At 37.1% G+C, this 21917-nt stretch overlaps 1 protein-coding gene across 11 annotated transcripts in view; it reads left to right on the forward strand.

The window, feature by feature from the left end:
* The window catches only part of PRDM5 (PR/SET domain 5), a 291517-nt gene that overhangs the window by 102427 nt on the left and 167173 nt on the right, over nt 1-21917 (forward strand). For 8 of the 11 annotated variants that reach the window (XM_058293285.2, XM_071214900.1, XM_071214910.1 and 5 more), the window contains exons 4-7: nt 14355-14529; nt 16722-16896; nt 18120-18212; nt 18474-18595. In XM_058293285.2, the coding sequence (XP_058149268.1) occupies nt 14355-14529; nt 16722-16896; nt 18120-18212; nt 18474-18595 (565 nt within the window). The remainder of the gene's footprint in view (nt 1-14354; nt 14530-16721; nt 16897-18119; nt 18213-18473; nt 18596-21917) is intronic. The other 3 variants (XM_058293289.2, XM_058293302.2, XM_071214907.1) reach the window with 1 other exon arrangement.

Raw genomic sequence — 21917 nt, forward strand, 5'->3', positions numbered from 1 at the left:
TTTTTAGGAATCATATTAAACTTTTCTTTCTCTACTGTTGAGTATAAGCTGTGAAGAAGGTAATCTTATTTGCATTCGTTGGTAACTTCATTTTTCTCATAAGATTTGGTTAATACACTCTAAACATGAAATCAGCTTATCCTGCACTATTCATTATTTTAAATGAATCTATCATTTTTCTGCCTCAACTCTTGTATTTTTCTGCCAAAGGGGTGCTGATGCAAAGTACCAAAAATCTGTTGGTTTTTATAATGGGTATTTATGTGGGGTAAAAGTTGGCTGTGAGGAGTCTAACTCAAGGCACTGTAAGAGGTGCTTTTTCATCAAAGTCAGTTACTTTTGATCCTGGTGTGTTGCTGTGTGATGAAGCAAGATGGCTGCCCATCTACACCCATGTTTCTCCTTCCTCTGGGCTCACCTTTCCTCTTGAGTTCCATGTGCCCAGCCTCTTGTGGCTTAGTGCTTAAGTGATCCTTTAGTCCTCTCTCCCTGGCATAGGGCTTATTTCCTTCCAGGCCTCCTGTCTCAGTCTCAACTGTTCTGCTCTCTTCCCAAGTTCAGCTGAAAGCTATCAGGCAAATGGCTCATCTCTTCTTCAGCTTTTTGAGCCTTCTCCTTTCTGTCACATGGTAGGATAAAAAAATTACAGAGGTCTCCTCCTGGATAACTGAATTTTCGATCCTGACTTATAAGTTCCAAGTTTAGTTAATTCCTCAAATGGGCCAATATCTTTTGGAGGCTTATTTACTGGAAGCTCGGAATTTTTGAAATTAGTCTCTGGTTTCTTTGTGCCCAACAATTCAGTTCTCAGCTTATATCCTCTCACATTTTGCTATAAGCTGCAAGGTGAAACCAGGGCATATTATCCACATTTACTTTGGAAATCTCCTCAGCTAAGTGTCCAAGTTTGTCATTTTCAAATTCTGCCTTCCATCTAACATCAGGAGTCACTCTTGCCATGTTTTCTGCCACTTCAAAGCAAGGATTACTTTCTTTCCAGCTTTCATTTCTGTTCAAGTCTTCAATGGAGGTAATGTTTGGGTCAATATTCCTACCAACAGTCACTTTAAAACAATCTAGTACTTTTCTATCAAGCATCTCACAATTCTTCCAAAAGTACTCCTTATACATTTACAAAATTGTTCCAGCTATTTTGGTAATTGCAGCAGCATGACCCCTCTCTCCTAGTACCAGTTTCTGTATTAGTTTGACCAAGGGCTGCCGATGCAAAGACCAGAAATCTGTTGATTCTTATAACGGATATTTATTTGGGTAAAAGCTTATAGTTCCAAAGCCATGAAAAGTCCAACTTGAGGCACCATCAGAGGTGCTTTCTTACCAAGGTCAGCTGCCATGTGTTGAAGCAAATGGCAAGTGATCTCTGCCTGGTCTGTGCCTCTCCAGGTGTCCTCTTTCAGGCTCACCTGTTCTGCTTTCTTCCTGATTTCAGCTGCAGGCTGGCATAGGGCTTGTCACTTTCCAGGACGGTTGTATCAGTCTTGACTGTTCTGGTTTCTTCTCTGTTTCAGCTATAAGCTATTAGGCAAATAGCTCATCTCTCTCCAGGGCCTCAGCTAGTTGAGTCTTTTCCTTTTTGTCACACGGCAGGATAAAAAAATGACATGGAGCAGATGTAGCTCAAGTGTCGAATGCCTCCTTCCATGTACAAGGCCCTGGATTCAATCTCTGGCATTTCCTACAAACAAAATAAAAACATACAAACAAAATAATCAACTCTTATTGGGGAGTGGCTATAGCTCAGTGGTTGAGCACCTGTATCCCATGTATGGGGTCATGGGTTCAGTTCCCAATACTTCTTAAAAAAATGACAGAATTCTCTCTTCCTGTGTCTGTCTCTGTCAGTCCTTCTCTGTGTTTCCGTTTACATCAGACCCAACAAGGGGGCAGAGACCCAACCTCAGTTACACCTACAGCTTGCAGCTGAAATCAGGAAGAAAGCAGAGCAGGTGAGCCCGAGAGAGGAAGCCTGGAGGGGAAGGAGAGACCATCCAGAGATTGTCTGCCATCTTACTTCAACACATGGCAGCTAACTTTGGTGAAAAAGCACCTGTTATGGCGCCTTGAGTTCGACTTTTCTTGGCTTTGGAACTGTAAGCTTTTACCCCAAATCAATACCCTTTATAAAAGTTACCAGATTTCTGGTACTTTGCTTTGGGAGCCCTTTGGCAAACCAATACAATTGTTTTCTTGATTCCACGATTTTTTAATTACTCTCCAAGAAAATAATTTTTTAAATGATTTAGAAAATATTGTATCAGTCAAATTTTCTAGGAGGACTTCTCTAACAGAAAACCCTAAGTTCTTAGTTGGTTATAGCAACAAAAATTTATTTCTCTCTCACACAGTATATGAACTCCAGGAGGCTGCAACTCTGTCTACAGCTTGGTTCTCCATGTTGTCTAAAGGAGCAGCCCTTAATAGGAACATCAGTTTTCATAGGAAAGGGACAAGAGCACTGGCTGAAACACACAATGGTTCTTAAAGTTTCTGGTTGGGTGTGGTTCCGTTTGTTTCTGTTGACATTTCGTGTGTCAGTGCAAGTATCCTGGTCAAAACTGATATGGTAAACATCCCCTATGGGCAGCATTTAAAATTACATAGCAGCTTGGTATACTCCTCTCACTAGTAAGAGAGTGAATAAATTATGTTGCATTTTAAAGGTTGTAGTTTTAGTATAAAAATATATTTTGTGAATTTTACTGTGGAAATATTTTCCTGGTGTCACCTTTGTACATTGAGCTCTATTCAGGGTTTCACTCAAGAAGAGTTCAGTGAGAGGATGTTAAATATGAAATTCCTTTTTTTTTTAAAGATTTATTTATTTATTTTTATTTCTCTCCCCTTCCCCCCTACCCCCCAGATGTCTGCTCTCTGTGTCCATTCACTGTGTGTTCTTTTGTGACCGCTTCTATCCTTATCAGCGGCACCGGGAATCTGTGTTTCTTTTTTTGCATCATCTTGTTGTGCCAGCTCTCCGTGTGTGCGACACCATTCTTGGGCAGGCTGCAATTTACTTTGCGCTGGGCAACTCTCCTTACGGGGCGCACTCCTTGTGCGTGGGGTCCCCTACGTGGGGGACACCTCTGCGTGGCACGGCACTCTTTGCGCGCCTCAGCACCGTGCATGGGCCAGCTCCACATGGGTCAAGGGAGCCCGGGGTTTGAACCGGGGACCACCCATGTGGTAGGCAGATGCCCTATCCATTGGACCAAGTCCGCTTCCCCGAAATTCCTAATATTAATATTTCATTATATTGTTCTTTCTCCACCTTCATTGCTTATCTCTTACTTCTACTGATTATTGAGTAGCCATTCAAATCTTTTTTCCTGGCCACACTGGTTTAAAATTTCTAAGCCAAAAAGAATTGGTTTGAAGATAATTTCCTTTTGCGTTGATTATCCATTAGTCATTTTAGCTGAACTGTCTGGATTTTTACAACTTATACTGCCTTTTCAATACAATGAATTTGTGTTTTTGCCAATTTCACAATCATTGTTTTTATTAACGTTGTCCACATGTGGAGAGCAGCCTGCCAACAAGTAAATAAAACCAAGTTAAGTCACAGACACATGCAGCTGAAATACCAAATCATCCATGGCCTTTTCTGGAGTTATATTTATTTGCACACAGTGGGGATTAGTGTTTTCTTGCAGAATAAGAGGGAGTTACTTTTGCTGTTTGAAATAGCATAACTAGAACCTCAAATGCATGAACTCATGATACCTATTGTATTGAGATGTGACACTTAAGAGACAATGGACACATTGTAAGAGAAACCTGAAGTTTATAAATAATGCTGGATATTGAAGGGAGATAGGGGATTGATAAAATATTATCAAATGATGTTTTAGATTATTCTATGTAGTTTCAGTGAAGGGGTCCTCAGTCTTCCAGGGTTGTGTGTTCCAGCATATCTGACATTCTAGTTAACTGTTTTCATTAATTCCACTCTGTGATGGTTAATTTGTCAACTTGACTAGGTTATAGTGTTCAATTTGGTCAGGCAAGCCCAGCATGATTGTTACTGTGAGGGTCATAGATTTAAATCATTAGTCATTTGATTATATCTATGGCTGATTACATCTACAATCAACAAATGAGATTGTCTTCAACTAAGAGAAGTCTCATCCAATCAGTTGATGGCCTGGAGAACTCATGATTTCAGCAGCCAGAAAGAACAATTTCTATATCTCTACTTCAGCCAGCCAACTTCTCCTGAGGAATTCATTGAAACCTTCATCAGAGTTCCCAAGTTGTGGCCGACAAACCAAATTTGGACTTGCCAATCCCCACAATCACGTGAGCCAATTCTTATAATACGTTTCATAATATTTGTGTATATACACATACACACACATCTTTTTGATTCTGTTTCTCTGGAGAACCCAGACTAATACACACACCAAAACTTTCTTTTAATAGGGTGAGGTTTGATATGGAAAATACAGTCAGATTTTCTTTTAGATTCACTAACTAGGATCTCATAATAATGAGATTAATGCTCTTGTAATAGACTCTAGCCTTGGAAGGGATGAGATAATAAAATCCAAACCCATCATTTTACAGATGATAAGAGATTTTTCTAAGGTGAGAGGGCCCAAGAGTGGCAAAGCCAGAGCCAGAAGAACAGTCTGTTGACTTCTAATTTAGTGTTTTTCCTACTGTATACCACGTTGGAATGTAAGTTCCTTCTGTGCCTATTATTGATGCCACAGAGTAATAGGTTCTGAGCCCAGTGCCTGACCATGAAAAACAAAAGTATTTTGTGAGTCATTGAAAAGTAAACAAAGAATCAAATATTGCATGGGTGAATTCCCTTTAGTTCTTAAAATCCTTGGGTTATTTTAGGTTCATTTGGAAAATATTTTATTTAGTGGAATTGAAATTATAGTTGTTTAGATGAACTAATTGTACTTCATTCCTGACTGGGCCATTCCATGACTATTCTCCTGGTTTATTCCTGGCTTCAGATCTATATTAGTTCTAGTATTTACTATCTCTCTGTTAAAATTTATTTAACATCTCTGATACTGTTTTCCTATATGCAAAATGCAGGTGGATGGAGCAGTTGAGCTGGATGATTTTGTGTTGGAGATAGACCCTGATGCTAACTGTTTCCTATGTACCTATTATCTACCAGCCATACTATATATATTTTATATTATTTAATCCTCAGAGTAACTCTTTAAGGTAGGTACTAAAGGCTGCTCATGAAATTGAGACTAGAAGAAGTTAAGATTATCTTTCCTAAGGATACGTATCTAATACATTTTATGTTAGGAACCAAATTCAGGTCTGACATCAAAGCCTCTTAACTGTCCAGTGTTTGTGACATTTCCATCTCTCCTTACAAGTGTGCTATGGAGATCTAATGAAATAAAGTATTAATACAAGAAAACTTTTAGGAAATTGTGAAGTGCCACATAAATGGAGATATTTCTTCTAAGTGTTTTAAGCCATCTATCAGATTTAGCAGTAAGGTCCAAGGCATAAATAAATCTGGAAGTATTATTTTTTTCTATTTTGCAGATGAGGAAAGTGAGGCCCAGGGGAATAAAGAAGGTGCCCAAGGTTACAGGCAACATAGCCAGAAAGTGGCAGAGTTGTATTAATTTCTAGTCTATCTTGCTGGCTGCCTCATCCAGCCAGCCTCCTAAGGCCTAGATTCTTTCTTCTGGTATGGGGCTAAGATACCATTTGCCATGGACTGATTTTCTGTAATGAAACTTCCCAGTCTGAGTGGTGAGAAACCCTGGTGAGCCAATAATGGGATAGTAGTATGGGTCAGATATGAATGATAGTTATTTATTTATTTTTTACAGTGATGCTTGAAGACCATGTATATGTTTTAACAGTTAATATTCATGACAATTGAAATTTTATTTCAACACTACTATATTTATATGGCTACTACCCTTCTAAACTTTTTGAATTCAGAAATGGTTGCTTTTATACATAAGAATTTTGTGGATCCCTGCCTCCAGAGAATGCTCTGTAGTGGTCACACCACACTGTACTACCTCTGACCTTCCTGTTGAATCACCTCAGCTAAATTATTGCTTTCCCCCAAGTTCTTTTATTTTATGTCTCTTTTTCTTATCCTTAAAATCTTCATTCTAACAAAACTAATATATTTGTTTGCTTTATTCTACAATAGACATAAAATTATAATAAAAAGAAAATTATATCAACATTACTAACAGTAAAGCTACAGAGTACAGTTTTAGATTTCTTTGTAGTTCTTGTCTTAGACATTATCCAACTAAGGATATATAGTCAGAGTATTGCATTCAGAGATCACTTGAAATAATCTTTGCTCTGGTAGTTATAGTACTAATTTGGTATAGAGTTAGGTCCATTTGCTTTGGTTTTCTTTTTTTTTTTATTCTTTAATTTTTTTCATTAACGACTTTATTATTTAGAATAATATTAGGATTGCAGAAAAATTGAACAGAAATTACAGAGAGTTCCCATATGCCCACCTTCTCTACCTCCCTCCCTTTACTCCTCCTCCCATTACACATTTTCCCCTTTTATCAACATCTTGCATTAGTGTGGTACATTTGCTAAAATTGATGAACCGATATGGATAAGTTGTTGTTAACTGAAGTATATAGTTTACATTAGGGTTCACTATGTGTTGTACAGTTCTTTCTATTTTGACAAATGCATAATGTCATGTATAATAGAATAGTTTCACTGCCCTAAATATCCCCTTTGCTCTACCTGTTCATCCTTCTCTCTCTCCTTGTGAACCTTGGCAACTGCTTTCTTTAGTTTTGCCTTTTCTAGAATTCCATATGGCTGGAATCACAGTGTAAGTAGCCTTTTTAGACAGGCTTCTTTCACTTAGCAACACAAATTTAAGGTTCCTCCATGTCTTTTCAAGGTGTGTTCATTTTTTAAAATAGTCCATTGTATGGATGTACCAATTTGTTAATAATTATTAGCTTTAAAGAACTGGGTGAATTGACTGGCACTTTTGAGCTCCTGAATGAAGGACCATGAGAAAATACATTTATGCCTAAAGGAATATATGGATTTGAAGTAGACATTCATAGTTGGTGTTTTATTTTGAATCCCTAAGAATTATTTTTAAGTGGAGCAACATCTGTAAATGCTTGAGGGAAAACTTCTTTACTTTGGACTCATCTTTGACCTTTCTCCTTCTCGCATACTCCATATACAATCTGTCAGGAATGTTGCCTGCTTTCTCTTCAAAGCACATTCAGAATCTGACTACTTCTGACCACCTCCACTACTCCCCTGCTACAATCCTGGCTGAGTCACCAGTATCTATGGCTTAGCTTATTGTAATAGCCCCCAAGCTATAAATAAAGAAAAATATTAGAGCTTTTTAATCAGTGCTTTAACTTTGTCAAATAAGTGTTTTGTTTTCCTCTGTTCCTATTAATTATTTGAGAAATATTCTGTAACTATTGAGCATAGCTCGTGCTGTAGGAAATGCATGCTAAGTCTTGTCCACTAAGTCTTGCCTTGAAGAATTCATCTTTTGAGGAGACAGGAACAACATATATTTGAAGTTCATTCGTCACATGAATAAAATGACAAAAATAGAAATAAATTAATATGATTTGGAAATTCACCAGGAGTGTTATGATCATCATATAATTAATTGTCCAGTTAAAGTTAAAGGCAGTTTATATAGAGAGCTGCTAGTGAGATAACTTACATGAATTTAAGTGCATTAGAGAAGGGATCATAGAGAAGGTATAATTTGAGCTGTCCTCTGAGGATGCTGAGAAGTTGTAGCAGTGAAGGGAGACCAGGTGGTGTCTTTGAATTATACTAACGCAGGAATGAGTCACTGGTTTCTGAGAGGCAGTGCCCAGTTTGATTGAAGAAAAGGAGGCAAGTTCATCTTGAGGAAAGTTGTGGATAAGCTGAAGAAAGGGGTTTAGATGATTAGAATCTGTTGATAATCCATTGTAATCGTATCTGGGGAGATGACTGGGTCTCAAGGTTGAGCATACTGAGCTTGGGGTGGAGCTAGAAGGAAAACATCCTTGTGGAGAGGGAGACTTAAGTTTTAAGTGGAATGAAGAATGTGACTCTGAGAGCATGAAAGGTAGAGTTAGGGTGACCAGCTGTCTTGGTTTGCCTGAGGTTCTCTCCCAGTTTGAGCACTGAATGAATGTTCCATGTTCCAGGAAGCCCCTCAATTGCAGGCAAACAGTACGGTTGGTCACTGTGGCAGTTTAGAAATTCTTTTATGAATCCCCAAAAGAGAAAGATTATGTTTGTGAACTAAATTCATTCCTGTGGGGGTGAGACCCTTTCAAATTGGACTATATCAGTGAGGTGGGACTCAGGTTAGTCTCCACCCTCTTTCTGGGTCTGATATAAGTGGAGAAACACAGGAAAAGAGAGCTCTACCATATTTGATCCTACCCATGAGAGAAAGGAGAGCCTCAAAGAGTTGAAGCCCAGGGAGAGATGAGCCTTATGCCTGATAGGTTACTTCTAAACTTGGGAAGAAAGTGGAGAAGCCATGCCTGAGAGAGGAGGCCTGGTGAGAGACCAGTCCTTTGCATGGTTGCCTCCAGGTGAGCTTTGGGAGACAGTACAGCCTGGAATGGAGGGCAGAGATTGCCCACCATTTTGCTTCACCACGAGGCAGCTGACTTGGGTAAGAAAGCACCTCTTATGGTGCCTTCAGTTGGACTTTTCTTGGCCTTGGAACTGTAAGCTTTTACCACAAATAAATCCCCTTTTTGAAAGCTGCCTATTTCTGGTACTTTGCATTAGCAGCCCGTTGGCAAACTAAAAAAGTCGCTTTAGGCATATTTCAGACAAACAGTTGGTATCAGGAGATTTAAACCAGAGTAACTGATTTAGCAAGTTAGCAGTTAAACACAGCATAAGAGCAAAGAATCCAGGGCAGGGTGTTTGAGGGCTCTGATAGATAGGCAATGGAGCAGCTTTATATTTTGGCTAAGAACCAAATGAAATGTGGTTGAAAGCAGCATTGCCAAGCAACTAGGTTTGTGTGATAGCTTAATTGAAAGTGATTTTGTAAAAAAAAAAAAGAACATTTCCAACCTCTGACTTCTATTATTGTTTCAGAATAATAATAGTCAGTACCATTCATGAATGTTTACTGTGTCCCAGGACTGTGCTAGACTTCATATGTACATGCATACATATATATATGTATGTATATAATCAACTTTACTCCTCACAATAATCCTATGACATAGGCATTATTAATTTTTCCATTTCAGAGTTGAGGAAACTGAGTTTGAGAGATTACATTTTCTGCTCAGTCACATGAATGATTAATCATAGATTAAGGGAAGCGGACTTGGCCCAGTGGTTAGGCCATCCATCTACCACATGGGAGGTCTGCGGTTCAAACCCCCGGCCTCCTTGTCCCGTGTGGAGCTGGCCCATGCGCAGTGCTGATGCGCGCAAAGAGTGCCCTGCCACGCAGGGGTGTTCCCCGCGCAAGGGAGCCCCATGCGCAAGGAGTGCGCCCCATAAGGAGAGCCGCCCAGCGCAAAAGAAAGTGCAGCCTGCCTAAGAATGGCGCCGCCCACATGGAGAGCTGACACACCAAGATGACGCAACAAAAAGAACCACAGATTCCTGTACCGCTGACAACAACAGAAGCGGACAAAGAAGAACATGCAGCAAAATAGACACAGAGAACAGACAAGGGGGACAGGGAAGGGGAAGGGGAGAGAAATAAATACCTAAATAAATCTTAAAAAAAAAAAAAATAATAGATTAAGACTTTGAACCCAGGGCTGCCTAAAGCCTGTGCTGTTAACCACCATGCAGTACTGCTTACTTATATCAAGGAACATAGTTGTTGTATTATTATTTTCCTTTTTGACAAAAGTAATAATGCTAATTCTCAGTAACTCATAAATAGAGATAAGGAGAAGACTCTACAGAATACAATTTCCTCTACTTAGAAGTAAGCACCGTTAACACCTTTGTCTATATATCCTACCACATCTTTTCTTGTCTGTGTGCATGTGTATAGTATAAAAATGACATTGGATGCATCTTCTTTTAAAACCAATTGTTAGATATAATATTGCTGGACAGTTAGGATCCTGCAATGTTTTGGTTTTGTTCCTAGCTTACAGTAAAAATAACTAGGTGAAAATGATTTACAACTGAAAGAAAACAAAATGAAGCTGGACTAAAATGCCTGAAAATTTCTGAACAAAGAACATAATGCAAGTGAGGAATGACAGTTGTAAAGTCATTCAGTTTATGTGGTACCCCAATTACCACCACTATGAAAACCGAGGGCTGAGGGATATTTACCTTTGGCCAGACCATGATCCTGACCACCTTTCTTTCAGCTAAAGTGTTTTCAGCACAGTCACCTGGAGCCATGGCAGTAGGGAATATGTGAAAAATAAGCAGGATGCCAGCTCCCAGGTGGATTCACAGGAAGGCCTTTACTCTTCAAATAAGGCAATGATGCTGTTATGGAGGAATTCTATTCCGGGGAATAAGCCATGAAGCCAGTGACCTGAAATGATGTACCTAATAAGTACCTGCTCTCAGGATAAGAATATTAAAAGTATCAAAGTTGGAGCAAAAGGTCAGAGCCCAGCTAATGACCATGGGTGTTGATGCGAGTCAGTGTTAGGCCAGTGCTCCTTAAATCCTTCCTGCCTGAGGCTGGAGACTGGGCCTGGAATGAGCCTGCAGGTGGGAAAATGGCTCCAGAGGGCTCCAGAGTTAAGAATCAGGCTTTGAAAATTGGGGTTTTGAGGAAGTATAGCAACAAGAGGAAGAGTTGTAGGGTGATTAAGGCTGTGCAGTGTGTTTAAGGAGCAACTTTAGAGGATGCTTCGTAAAATTATTGCAGTGGCAAAGGAAAAGGACCAGACTGCTGGTCTGGGCAGAGTTAGGAATGATATATAGATAGATATCTGGACATCCCCATTAAATAAATAGATTGGAATAATAATTGTAATTAATTCCTCTTCGTATCAGATTTCTGGTATAAAGAGAAAACGTGGTTGGTTCTAGGAGCCTGTAATGCTGCCATTACTTTTACTGGAGTAAAGTTTTAACTGGTATATTCAGTTGTTTTACTCCAGAGTGCCCCTAAATAGACATGCTATGTCTTATGATTACAATGTAACATTACTGTGTTTCTAAATTAAAAATTATCTTTCCTTGGTGCTGTGAAGGGAACCACAAAATTGATGGCTAATATACCAGTAAGACGTTTCAATTAACTTTCTTGCATATTGATCAGATTAGTACTAAGATTTATGATTGTGTTCTGTAGAGTTCATTAGATGAGCTCTTTGTTTCTTTGGGTAACCCTCTTAGCAAGTATTTTCAAATCCTTGAAAGTGCAGCCTCTGTGTTGATTTAAAAAGAGACCTTTTGTTGAGAGTCTGTATTGCTTTTTATTTGTTTTCGTTGCTCTAAGAGTAGAAATTGCACAGAAATTAATTCAGAGTTCTCAATTAAATCAAGAGCTTTTTATGTTTCTGGTGATAATGAAATTCAAAAGCTTCCAAGAATGCTATAGATATTACAGGAACGTCCTTTAAATAACTGCAGCTCATGTTTAGATTTGCTTCGGTGCTTTGAACTTTTGAATCAAGCCTCCCTTCTACAGTATTTGATGAATATGGCCATCATTTCTGTTACTTCCTTAGTTATTCTACTATATATTGTTTTTAAAATTGCAAATTAAATGCATGCTTGTTATAAAAAATTAAAACAATATTGAATATAGACTACCTCCTCCTATCCTTCTAAAATAACAATTGTGTAACAGTTTTTCTCAGGGTTCTGTTTGTGTATTCACACAAGCATGTATACATTCATTATACGTTCTCCTCCTCCCTTCTCACTCCTTCTCTTTCTTTTACTTCCTGGCCTTCATTCTCCACCTCCCTAATATAAGTGCTCTAGTATTGCCAAAGGAAGGAAGGCTTTATTCTGTGTTCTTTATTGTGTGCTTTATTGAATTTCACTCCTAGGTGGAGTTTATTTTCTTTGTCTTTTCCTCTCTCTGTTCACTGTGAAGGGTCAATAAATTCAGGCAGTGCTTTATCCTCTGCAGCCAAACTAGGAGCCCTTCCAGGACAAATCCCAACTATGTAAGAGAAAGCAGTTCTGATGCTTTCTCCTGTGGACAGCTATCTATGCAGCCCCAGTTCTGGCTTCCCTGGTAAAAGACCCAGAGGTGCTTTTTGTAAAAGTTGATTCTCAAGTATGAAGTTTCTCTAGGGTTTCCTTGGGAAGAAGGTTCTTTGCAACATTCCTCTAACTGTATCTGTTATTGGTTGAGGTTTTCTCTGCATTTAGTTATCTCTTAATTCAACCCTGTCTGATTTCTATCTTCTAAAATTTTCTAAAAAATTTTGGTATGTTGATGGTGGACCATGTTTTATTTTCTTCTCTCTTTCTGTTGTTTCAGTGGAATTTCAGAGACTGAGGAGGTGAGGTACATGTGTTGGCTCATGTAACATCTTGAACTTCCCTGATGTCTAGTCTTTTTCTCTATCTGTTGTTCAGCTTTTTGGAAACTCTTTCTGGGTTTGTTTGCAGTTCCTCTGGTTTGTTTTGTAACTTGAAAGATTTTTTTGTTTGTTTTTTGTTGTTTTACCAATTTTGCACTTAATGTGAATCATAATGAAATCATGGCTATCTCATTACTCTTTGACTCGGAGAATAAATGACACTTATTTAACAAACTTCTTTTCTACTGGATTTATGGGCCTCTATATGGTGTTACTTACATAAGGAATATTAATAATGCAAAATTCATCTTTTAAAATTAAGCAGTTCTTATTTTATTTGATAAATATTTTAGGTTTGTGCAAAAGTAATTGGGGTTTTGCATTGTTGAAATTTGCCCTTTGATATTGGCATACATTCTTAAATGTGGTTATGTTATACATCATTTTAATGTGCATTTCTCGCTTTGTTTTTTTTTTTTTTGCTAATGAGTTATTATTTGCTGTTTATTTTGTACTTATTTTAGACTATGTAAATGATATTAGATAACAAGCAAATTTGAGCAGTTTTCTTATTTGAGTTCAAAATGGGCCGTAAAGCAGCCGAGACAACTTGCAACATCAACAATGTACTTGGCCCAGGAACTGCTAATGAGCATACAGTACAGTGGTGGTCAAGGAGTTTTGCAAAGGAGACAAGAGCCTTGAAGATGAGGAGCATTGTGGCTGGCCATCAGAAGTTGACAAAAACCAGTTGAGAGCAATCTTCGAAGCTGATCCTCTTAAATTATGGAAGAAGTTGCCAAAGAACACAACATTGACCATTTTACAGTCGTTTGGCATTTGAAGCAAATTGGAAATATGAAAAAGCTCAATAAATGCGTGCCTCATGAGCTGACCAAAAATCTAAAAAATCGTCATTTTGAACTGTCATCTTCTCTTACTCTACACAACAACAATGAATAATTTCTTGATTGGATTATGATGTGTGATGAAAAGTAGATTTTGTATGGCAGCCAGTGATGACCAGCTCAGTGGCTGAACCAAGAATATGCTCCAAAGCACTTCCCAAAGCCAAACTTACCCCCCAAAAAACGCCATGGTCACTGTTTGGTGGTCTGCTGCCCCTACAGTTTTCTGAATCCTGGTGAAGCCATTACATTGAGAAGTATACTCAGCAAATCAATGAGATACAATGAAAACTACAATGCCTGCAGCCACCATTGGTCAATAGAGAGGGCCCAATTCTTCTCCATGACAGTGCCTGATGGCATGTTGTACAACCAACGCTCCAAAAGTTGAATGAATTGTGCTACGAAGTTTTGCCTCATCCCCCATTTTCACCTGACCTTTCACCAGCCAACTACCACTTCTTCAAGCATCTCAACCAATTTTTGCAGGGAAAACATTTCCACAACCATCAGGATACAGAAAATTCTTTCTAAGAGTTGAATCCAAAGCACAGATTTTTATGTTACAGCAATAAGCAAACTTATTTCTCATTGGCAAAAATGTGTTGATTGTAATGGTTCCTATTTTGATTAATAAAGATGTATTTCAGCCTAGTTATATGATTTAAAATTCATGGTATGAAACAGCAATTCCTTTTGCACCAATCTAAATATGTCACTGTTTCTTTATTATATATATATATTTGTATTTTATTTGTCATATGTCTGAATATTACGTTTCCTTTTTTCAGCATCTAGATTAGTTGGAGATGTGAAACAATGATGTAATGGTAACTTTTCATGGGCATATGGTACTTAATTAATGAATCTTAACATAGTTTCTTAATTATTGTCAGAAAGAAAAAGTAATTAATAACTCAGTGTTTTGTGTGATTTTTTTTTTTTGCCTCAGGAAGGAGAAAACATTTTTTATTTGGCAATTGAAGACATAGAAACAGATACAGAACTTCTGATCGGCTACCTGGACAGTGACATGGAGGCAGATGAGGAAGAACAGCAAATAATGACAGTGATCAAAGAAGGGGAAGTAAAAAATTCTAGAGGACAATCAAAAGCTGGCAGAAAAGGTATTACATCTTGAATTGGTGATCTGAGAGAATGAAAATTGTAGGTGAAATATAGTTTGCATGGTGGTTGAATTATTTGCGTTTTTATAGTATGTTCTGAAAATAAAGTGGGTCTCTGTCAAAACTACTCTCAAAGGGTGTCCACGTGCATGCTTCCCTTTTAGAAGGAAATGAATGCTGGTGGTGGGTGTTGGATGTGCCCTGTGGGATGGCAAGGTAGGATTATCTGGCTCTCCCTGCTCTCTGTGGGGCCTCGAGCCCTGGTTTCTGTACTCTAGCCCTAGCTCTGTTTGGTAATAGTGGGTATGTTTCTAATACTCTGAGACTACTTTCTCATCTGCAAAGGAAGAAAGGTGAGTGCAGAGATACACAGGTGACAAAGAACAGGGCCTTGCTAGTTTCTAGGGGTATTGATTCCTGGGACATGCTCTTGTTTGAGATCCTTTGAGAACCTGCAACTTTTGGGAGTCTCGGTGTGTTCTGTTCACAGAGATCTGCAGGATTATTAGGTCATCCTAATTTGGTCATCAAAATCTCATGACAGACCTGAGTCAGACCTGCTTAAACTGTCTGAAAGTCATCTAGGAGACAAATGTCTGAAAGACATATTTTTCTTTCCTGACCTCACTTGTTTTTCTTCTGCTGGCAAATCACCAGTTGCTAGCGGACCTTGTTTCTAATATGTTGTGCTTTACTCCTTATGGAGCTTGAGGGAAATATGTGTATGTTATAGGTGGTCACATTTAATAATAGATTGATCCTTACTATACAGTATTTTTTCCATTTTGAATATTCTGAAAACCAGTCACTTCAGAAGTGACACTGTTTCCATTATAGCAGGGGTAATAATTTTGGCCTTTCATATGGATTGTCTATTGTAACTATATGTCATTGGCTGACAAAGTATGATCATTCTCTCAGCATTACCAGTTTATGCTTGTTTGTTTATTTTAGTTGGATTATTTAAAGGGGAAATGGGACAGACCCTGTTCTACTTTTGAAACATGCATTATGCTGTTTTTTGGGAATGTCGGTTTTTGGGTGGTGGGAATTATTTCTGCATTATACTGCATTTTCTTTGTTTTTGTATTTATTTTCCTTCTCTGTAGCTTCCAGGGCTTGTTATTGTTATGTCCATTATTTTAACTTTATAATATCTCCTACATATATATTACCACTCCTCTAGTCCTACTTTAGTACTCAAAATATTGGTTATCTTTATCTTTGTCAAAAGAGTCAATGGAAGTGTAAACAGATTTTTAAAATATGTGAATCAGTTACTTATATTGCTACTATTTTTATTTTGAATTCTTAGTGCCTTGGTTATAAAACCAAATAAAAAGGGGCAAAAGAAAGAAGCCATTCCCAATGTCTAAGAGTGGAGAGTTTGATTAAATATGTTAGGATACCTCAAGGTTTTTTTAAAAAAACAAAGCATACGACTTGAGAAGATGTTAGGTAGAAAGAAATGTCAATGTATAAAATTGCATATAAAGTGCAATCATAAGTGTAGCTATATAAAATTTATATGCACAAAAGACAAGTCAGGCTCGGAAATATAACAGTTATCTCTGTATAATGGATTTATTGGTGATTTTTATTTTCTTCTTGATACTTTCTGCATTTTCTAATTTTATTTTATAATCAGAAAAAATATATGTGATTGAAAAGCATACTTTGAGAAATTAAGACAGAACTATGTCAGTCCACATGGGATTGACAAATCAGAGAAGACTGTAGATACTTGCTCCACTTGCTATAATGAGTGCTGCTTTTACAACCTTGGTGTTTTTTCATATTCATGCAAGAGTCCTTTTGATAACTCAGTGTGGTTCACCTCAGTAGTAAACTAAACATGACCTGCTTCAGGGAAGAGTTGTGTTTTCAAATTCAACATTTTGAATAACTCTTTGAACTGAAGATGATTGTAGGGTAAAAGAAATTGAATTAATTTTTAATTAATTTTGAATTAATTTGGGGAAACAGGTGAAATGATTTAAAAAATCCATTTCTATTTACATTTCCTATTATTTTTTCATGTACAACACTAAGTATTCATGGATAATAAGAATTTACTAATATGAAACCATTAAACACAATTAATGTTGATTTTTAAAATGAGAGAAAAATTGAAGAGTTCTTGGCTCTGAGGTTTGTTCTGTAAATAAATGTGTTTCATTATAAATGTGCAGATCACCTTGGCTGTAAAGAGGACTATGCCTGTCCCCAGTGTGACTCAAGTTTTACCAGTGAGGAAATTCTTGCTGAGCATCTTCAGACATTGCACCAGAAGCCCACAGAGGAGAAAGAATTTAAGTGCAAGAACTGTGGAAAGAAATTCCCTGTTAAGCAGGCTTTGCAAAGACAGTGCGTACATTAACACTTATCTTTAAGATTATAAGCTAAGATTTTGTTTAACTAACTATTCCATTTGGTTTGTCTTGCAATTTCTTATGTGTGTGTGTGTATGAGAGAGAGAGAGAGAAAGAGGGAGATTAAGCATTCTACCTTGCCATTAATTCATTGTCTATAGTAAAGGATAATATATATAGTATAGTGATTCTTGAGATATTCTGATTATGAAGTTTATTTAACAAGTGAGCGTTATTTATGCTAATCACTATTGGTCCATTTAATAACTTACCATTAAATGTCTGAAATTCAAATAAGCATAAATTGGCTAGTGCTTTGAAGTGATAGATCAAGTTTCTGTTGTCTGTATTAGATAGTAGTATCTCTGGAATAAGTAAAAATAAGTTTATGAAATAAATAGAGTTCAGAATATAAAGAATACACGAACATTTTGGGAAGTACTGTTTATTTCTCAGCCCCTTTAGAGTAATAATTTAAAGATGCATAGGTACAGGATAATGACAATAAGATGAATAAAATGATCCCACACATTGCTCTGCACTTTATTATTTTGACCATATATATAAAAGCAGTATATGAAATTATCCTTTCATTTAAATATTTTTCAGGATCATAAATTATTAAAAGTGAAAAAGTAGGTACACTTAATTTTAGACTTTTTTTTAACCAAGTGTTGATATAATCACCTTGCATATGAGCAGGAATCTTTGACATAGGGTTAAAGTTAATGTTACATTTTATGTCTGATTAAAATAAAATTCTGATATACTTTACATTTCATATTAAGACTTTTAAGACTTTTCCCATATATGCGTCTGGTTTTGCTTATAAAATTTGAGAAGCAAAATTTCTGCTCAAAATTTTAAAAATAAAATACGTTTGTAATACAAGATTAAACATTTGGTGATTCTATTGCAAGTACTTAAAAAAACAAGTATGAAAAATATACTTTTTAATAACTGAACTTTAAAACTTCATTCTAGTCACCTTTTATTACATTTAGTATTATGTATTCCATACAAAAGAGAGCCTTCCTGAGCTGCGGCTTATGACTTAATAATGTACTACTAAAATGTAAAAAAGCAAAATGTAGAATGAAAAGATAGATCACAAGCATACTTTATTCAAAGTGGCATCTTCTTGTAAGTTTTCGTCTCAGACTTCCAGTTTTTGTTTTTCTTCTTCTTCTTCTTCTTCTTTTTTTTATTTCCCCTCAGTGTTCTTCAGTGCACAGCAAAAAGCAGTCTGAAGGATTCTTCACGAAGTTTTCAGTGCTCTGTTTGCAATTCCTCCTTCAGTTCAGCATCGAGGTTTTGTGTCTGAGTTATCAGATTGCTGTTACATATTTGTGGGTCATTTTTTGCATGCATGCTTTCATGCTGTCAGTGGTTCATTGTTACATGGCTATGGAATTGAAAAGCTTTCCTTCTTACCTGCGTAGGGAATGCATGAAATGACCTTGAACCTGTACTTAGGGAGCATGTATTACCAAAGCCTGCTGTGATGTTTGGATTTTGTAGGTATGCCTTCACCATTTTTTGTCTCTTTTCCCTTTCGTGGTTATCTTGTAGTTTTGAGCAGCACAGAGAGACTTGCCGGGGGGACGCCACGTTTGTATGCAAGGCTGACAGCTGTGGAAAGAGGCTTAAGAGCAAGGATGCCCTGAAAAGACACCAGGAGAACGTCCACACTGGTGAGGAGTCATTGCAAGGTCATTTGTAAAAGGCTTCCTCTCCCAGGCTGAAGCGATCTGTTTTTAATTCTCATTCCCAAGGAAAGAGTTTGCTTTTCCTTTGTAGTATACACATATGTTGAGCTCTCTCAGTGGATTTTTTTCTTTCATTGAACAGTATTTCTTTTTCCAGTTGATTTCAGCTACATTTGCCACTTTTCCCACCTCTGAATTAATCATAACCATACACCTAGATTCTACTAGTTGTGCTTGTAGTCCTATGCATTGAAATTTGATATTTTTAGGCAGCAATTTTCATGTTTCAGTTTATGAAATTTCTTTTTCTAAAATTATTAAACCTGACTATTGTAGATGTATTTTTAAACTATTAAGTGATGCACTTCGGTTTTAATATTTTTCATATTATAATTCCATTTGTTAATGCTTACATTTCTCCTATATTGGATAAAATTATTGCCTACATTTTGATATAGGAACTGAGTATGTTTGAATTAATAATGTAAGTACTATTTGAATTCCTTCTAATGGCTAGCGAAACCATAAAAGAAAAATAAAATTTGGTTGTCAGACTACATCTGCTTAGCACATGGCAGGCCATCAGTACATATATTTTGGTTTAGGTATTAAATGTGTTGCATTGAACTGAGCAGAAAACTACATTGTTAGAATTAACTTTTTACTTACTCAGTGTCTTTTTCATCAAGGGGGCTAAGCTTCATGGAACTCCTTATATCACGTGTTTACTTCTGATCTTCCTTTACTTCTGGGAAGTGAGTGGAAATCTGGATTTGGAGCAAAGTGGATTTCTTTTCTCCTTCATTCTCACATTCAGGAGAAAAGTATAATCAGAGTCTAGCCTCTGTGTCCTAAGAGTTCATTGCCCAGAAAGTGTCTACTGTAATAGTAAAATAATGGAAGCTAGTTTAGGCATGACTGCTGGCTCTAGCTTTACATCCTTGGTTGGGGCTGCATATTAAGTGCAAGTAATGTCCTATGAAATACACCTTCAGGAATGGTGCCCATAACTGCAACTTATAGTGTTCTGACTTTTTTCTTTCCTTGAAGAATATATGCCTGATTAGGGAAAATGGCATTATTCTAAATCCATTATACATGAACCTTTCCTATGCTTAGAAGAAGCAAGCATAACTTTTTGATAGAAGTGCCTTTATATATATATTTTTAAAAAGCAGCTAGGGTTAAAATGCTGTTCTTAATTTTCCCATCTTTGTCTGTAATGTATTGTTTAACAAATTTCTTGTGTCAGTTTTAAACTTAACTTTGCTGAATTAAGTGAAAAATCAGATGCATACGGAAACTCTAGAAACTTTCACAATCTCATTACTGGGCATGTGGTGCTGTAAGCATAATTTCTTTGCGGTTTCTCATCATTGGCTGTGGATATTCTGATATTACTAATTTTGGAAATTTATGAAGATTTTGTAGGAAATAATTCATAAAAAGGAATTTTTTTTCCTTTTTTAAACAAAATGCTCTTGTGGATCATATAAAATGTGAACTGTTGCTATATTTTAACCATGCTTACCTTTTGCTGATCTTGGTACATAATCTCAGTCTCTCATTCAGAGCTTCTCTCTTGCTTCTCCCTTAACCTCTCTTCCTTCTACTCCAGGCCTTTTTTCTTTACTTTTTCCTTATCCTTCTCTCCCTCCCTCCCTCCTTATGTATTTTTATATTTGATTTTTTTGCTTTTCGTGTGATATTTGGTATAGAAAAATAAGGGTAAGTAATAATGTAAGTTCTTTAATTTTTTATTCTAATGAATTTTCATTCTCTGATAAAATAAATACTTTTGAAAATTATCATTGACCCACATATTTGTCATTTGTTAATGCAGAAAATGTTTTTAAGTGATGTGGAAGGAACTATTTGCAAAGTGCTGAAGATACATAGCAGAAAATGCCAAAGTTTCTGCTCTCAAAGAGCTTAGCTTAGCTTTTAGTGGGGTGGTGGGAATAGAAAATAAACAAATAAATAAATGTGTGTGGTGGGGATGTGTTGGTGGGCATAAAGACTGAGGAAAGAAAGTGGTGTAAAGAGATCATGCAGGGAAGTGGATTTGGCCCAACGGATAGGGCATCCACCTACCACATGGGAGGTCCAGGGTTCAAACCCAGGGCCTCCTGACCCATTTGATGAGCTGGCCCACACACAGTGCTGATGCATGCAAGTAGTGCCCTGCCATGCAGCAGTGTCCCCCCACCCCACCCCGTGGAGGGGAACCCCACACGCAAGAAATGCACCCTGTAAGGAGAGCCGCCCAGTGCGGAAAAAAGTGCAGCCTGCCCAGGAATGGCGCCACACACACGGAGAGCTGACGCAGCAAGATAACACAACAAAACGAGACACAGATTTTGGGTGCTGTTGACACAAGTGGACACAGAAGAACACACAGAGAATGGGGGTGGGCAGGGAAGGGGAGAGAAATTAAAAAAAAAAAAAAGAGATGATGCAGGGTTTTTTTAGTTTTTGTGTGTGTTGTGGAGCTCTTTGACAGTCTTTTGAAGCCTGTAGGTGGCTTTGCAAAAAATAATGTTTTAAGTTTATGAAATAAAATACATAGGATTACAAAGGAACTAATTATATTGATATGTAGGTAGCAGTAATTAAACAACTGTGATATGATAATGTACTACTCTGCATTATTTAACAAGATATATCAACAGGTCTATTAACTATTATAATTTTGAAATAAGGAAGAGTGTAAACCCAATTTTATGAGATCTATAATAACTTATTTAATATGAAATATATATGATTTCTATTGGTGACAAAATCATAGTTACTGAAGTAGTATTTTGTTTGGTAGTACAAGTTAATAATTGAAAGAAATGTTAAATTTTGGTCAGAGGAAACTGAAGATGTAAATGTAATTTTTTGCCATCCATATTCATAAACTTCCTGGAACAAAGAATTATAGTAGAGGGATGCTATTTTATGTGTTACAGTTAGAAAGACCTCTCAGGTGAGGTAACACTGGAGTGAATAAAGGGAAGGGCAAGCTGCACAGGCATTTGGGAAAGAGTATTTCATATTGGGAACAGCATGTGCATTGATCCTTAAGCAGAGCTCAATGTTCACAAATATGGTTATAGAGCCCTTTGTAGAAAGGCAAAGGTGTTCAAGGGAAGAGAAGATCTTACTGTTTCTACCACTGGTGATGAGACATGCTCCTTGTTAGGTGATATGAATGAACCGAGGATGCTGAGAGGAGAGAAGTTGAATATTTAAATATAGATTGCATTTTTTCATCAAAACTATCATTTGTGGTAGGCAGGTTCTCAGACTGGTGCCTGGAAGC

Source organism: Dasypus novemcinctus, chromosome 1 (assembly GCF_030445035.2).
Source record: "Dasypus novemcinctus isolate mDasNov1 chromosome 1, mDasNov1.1.hap2, whole genome shotgun sequence".
Classification (NCBI taxonomy): domain Eukaryota; kingdom Metazoa; phylum Chordata; class Mammalia; order Cingulata; family Dasypodidae; genus Dasypus; species Dasypus novemcinctus.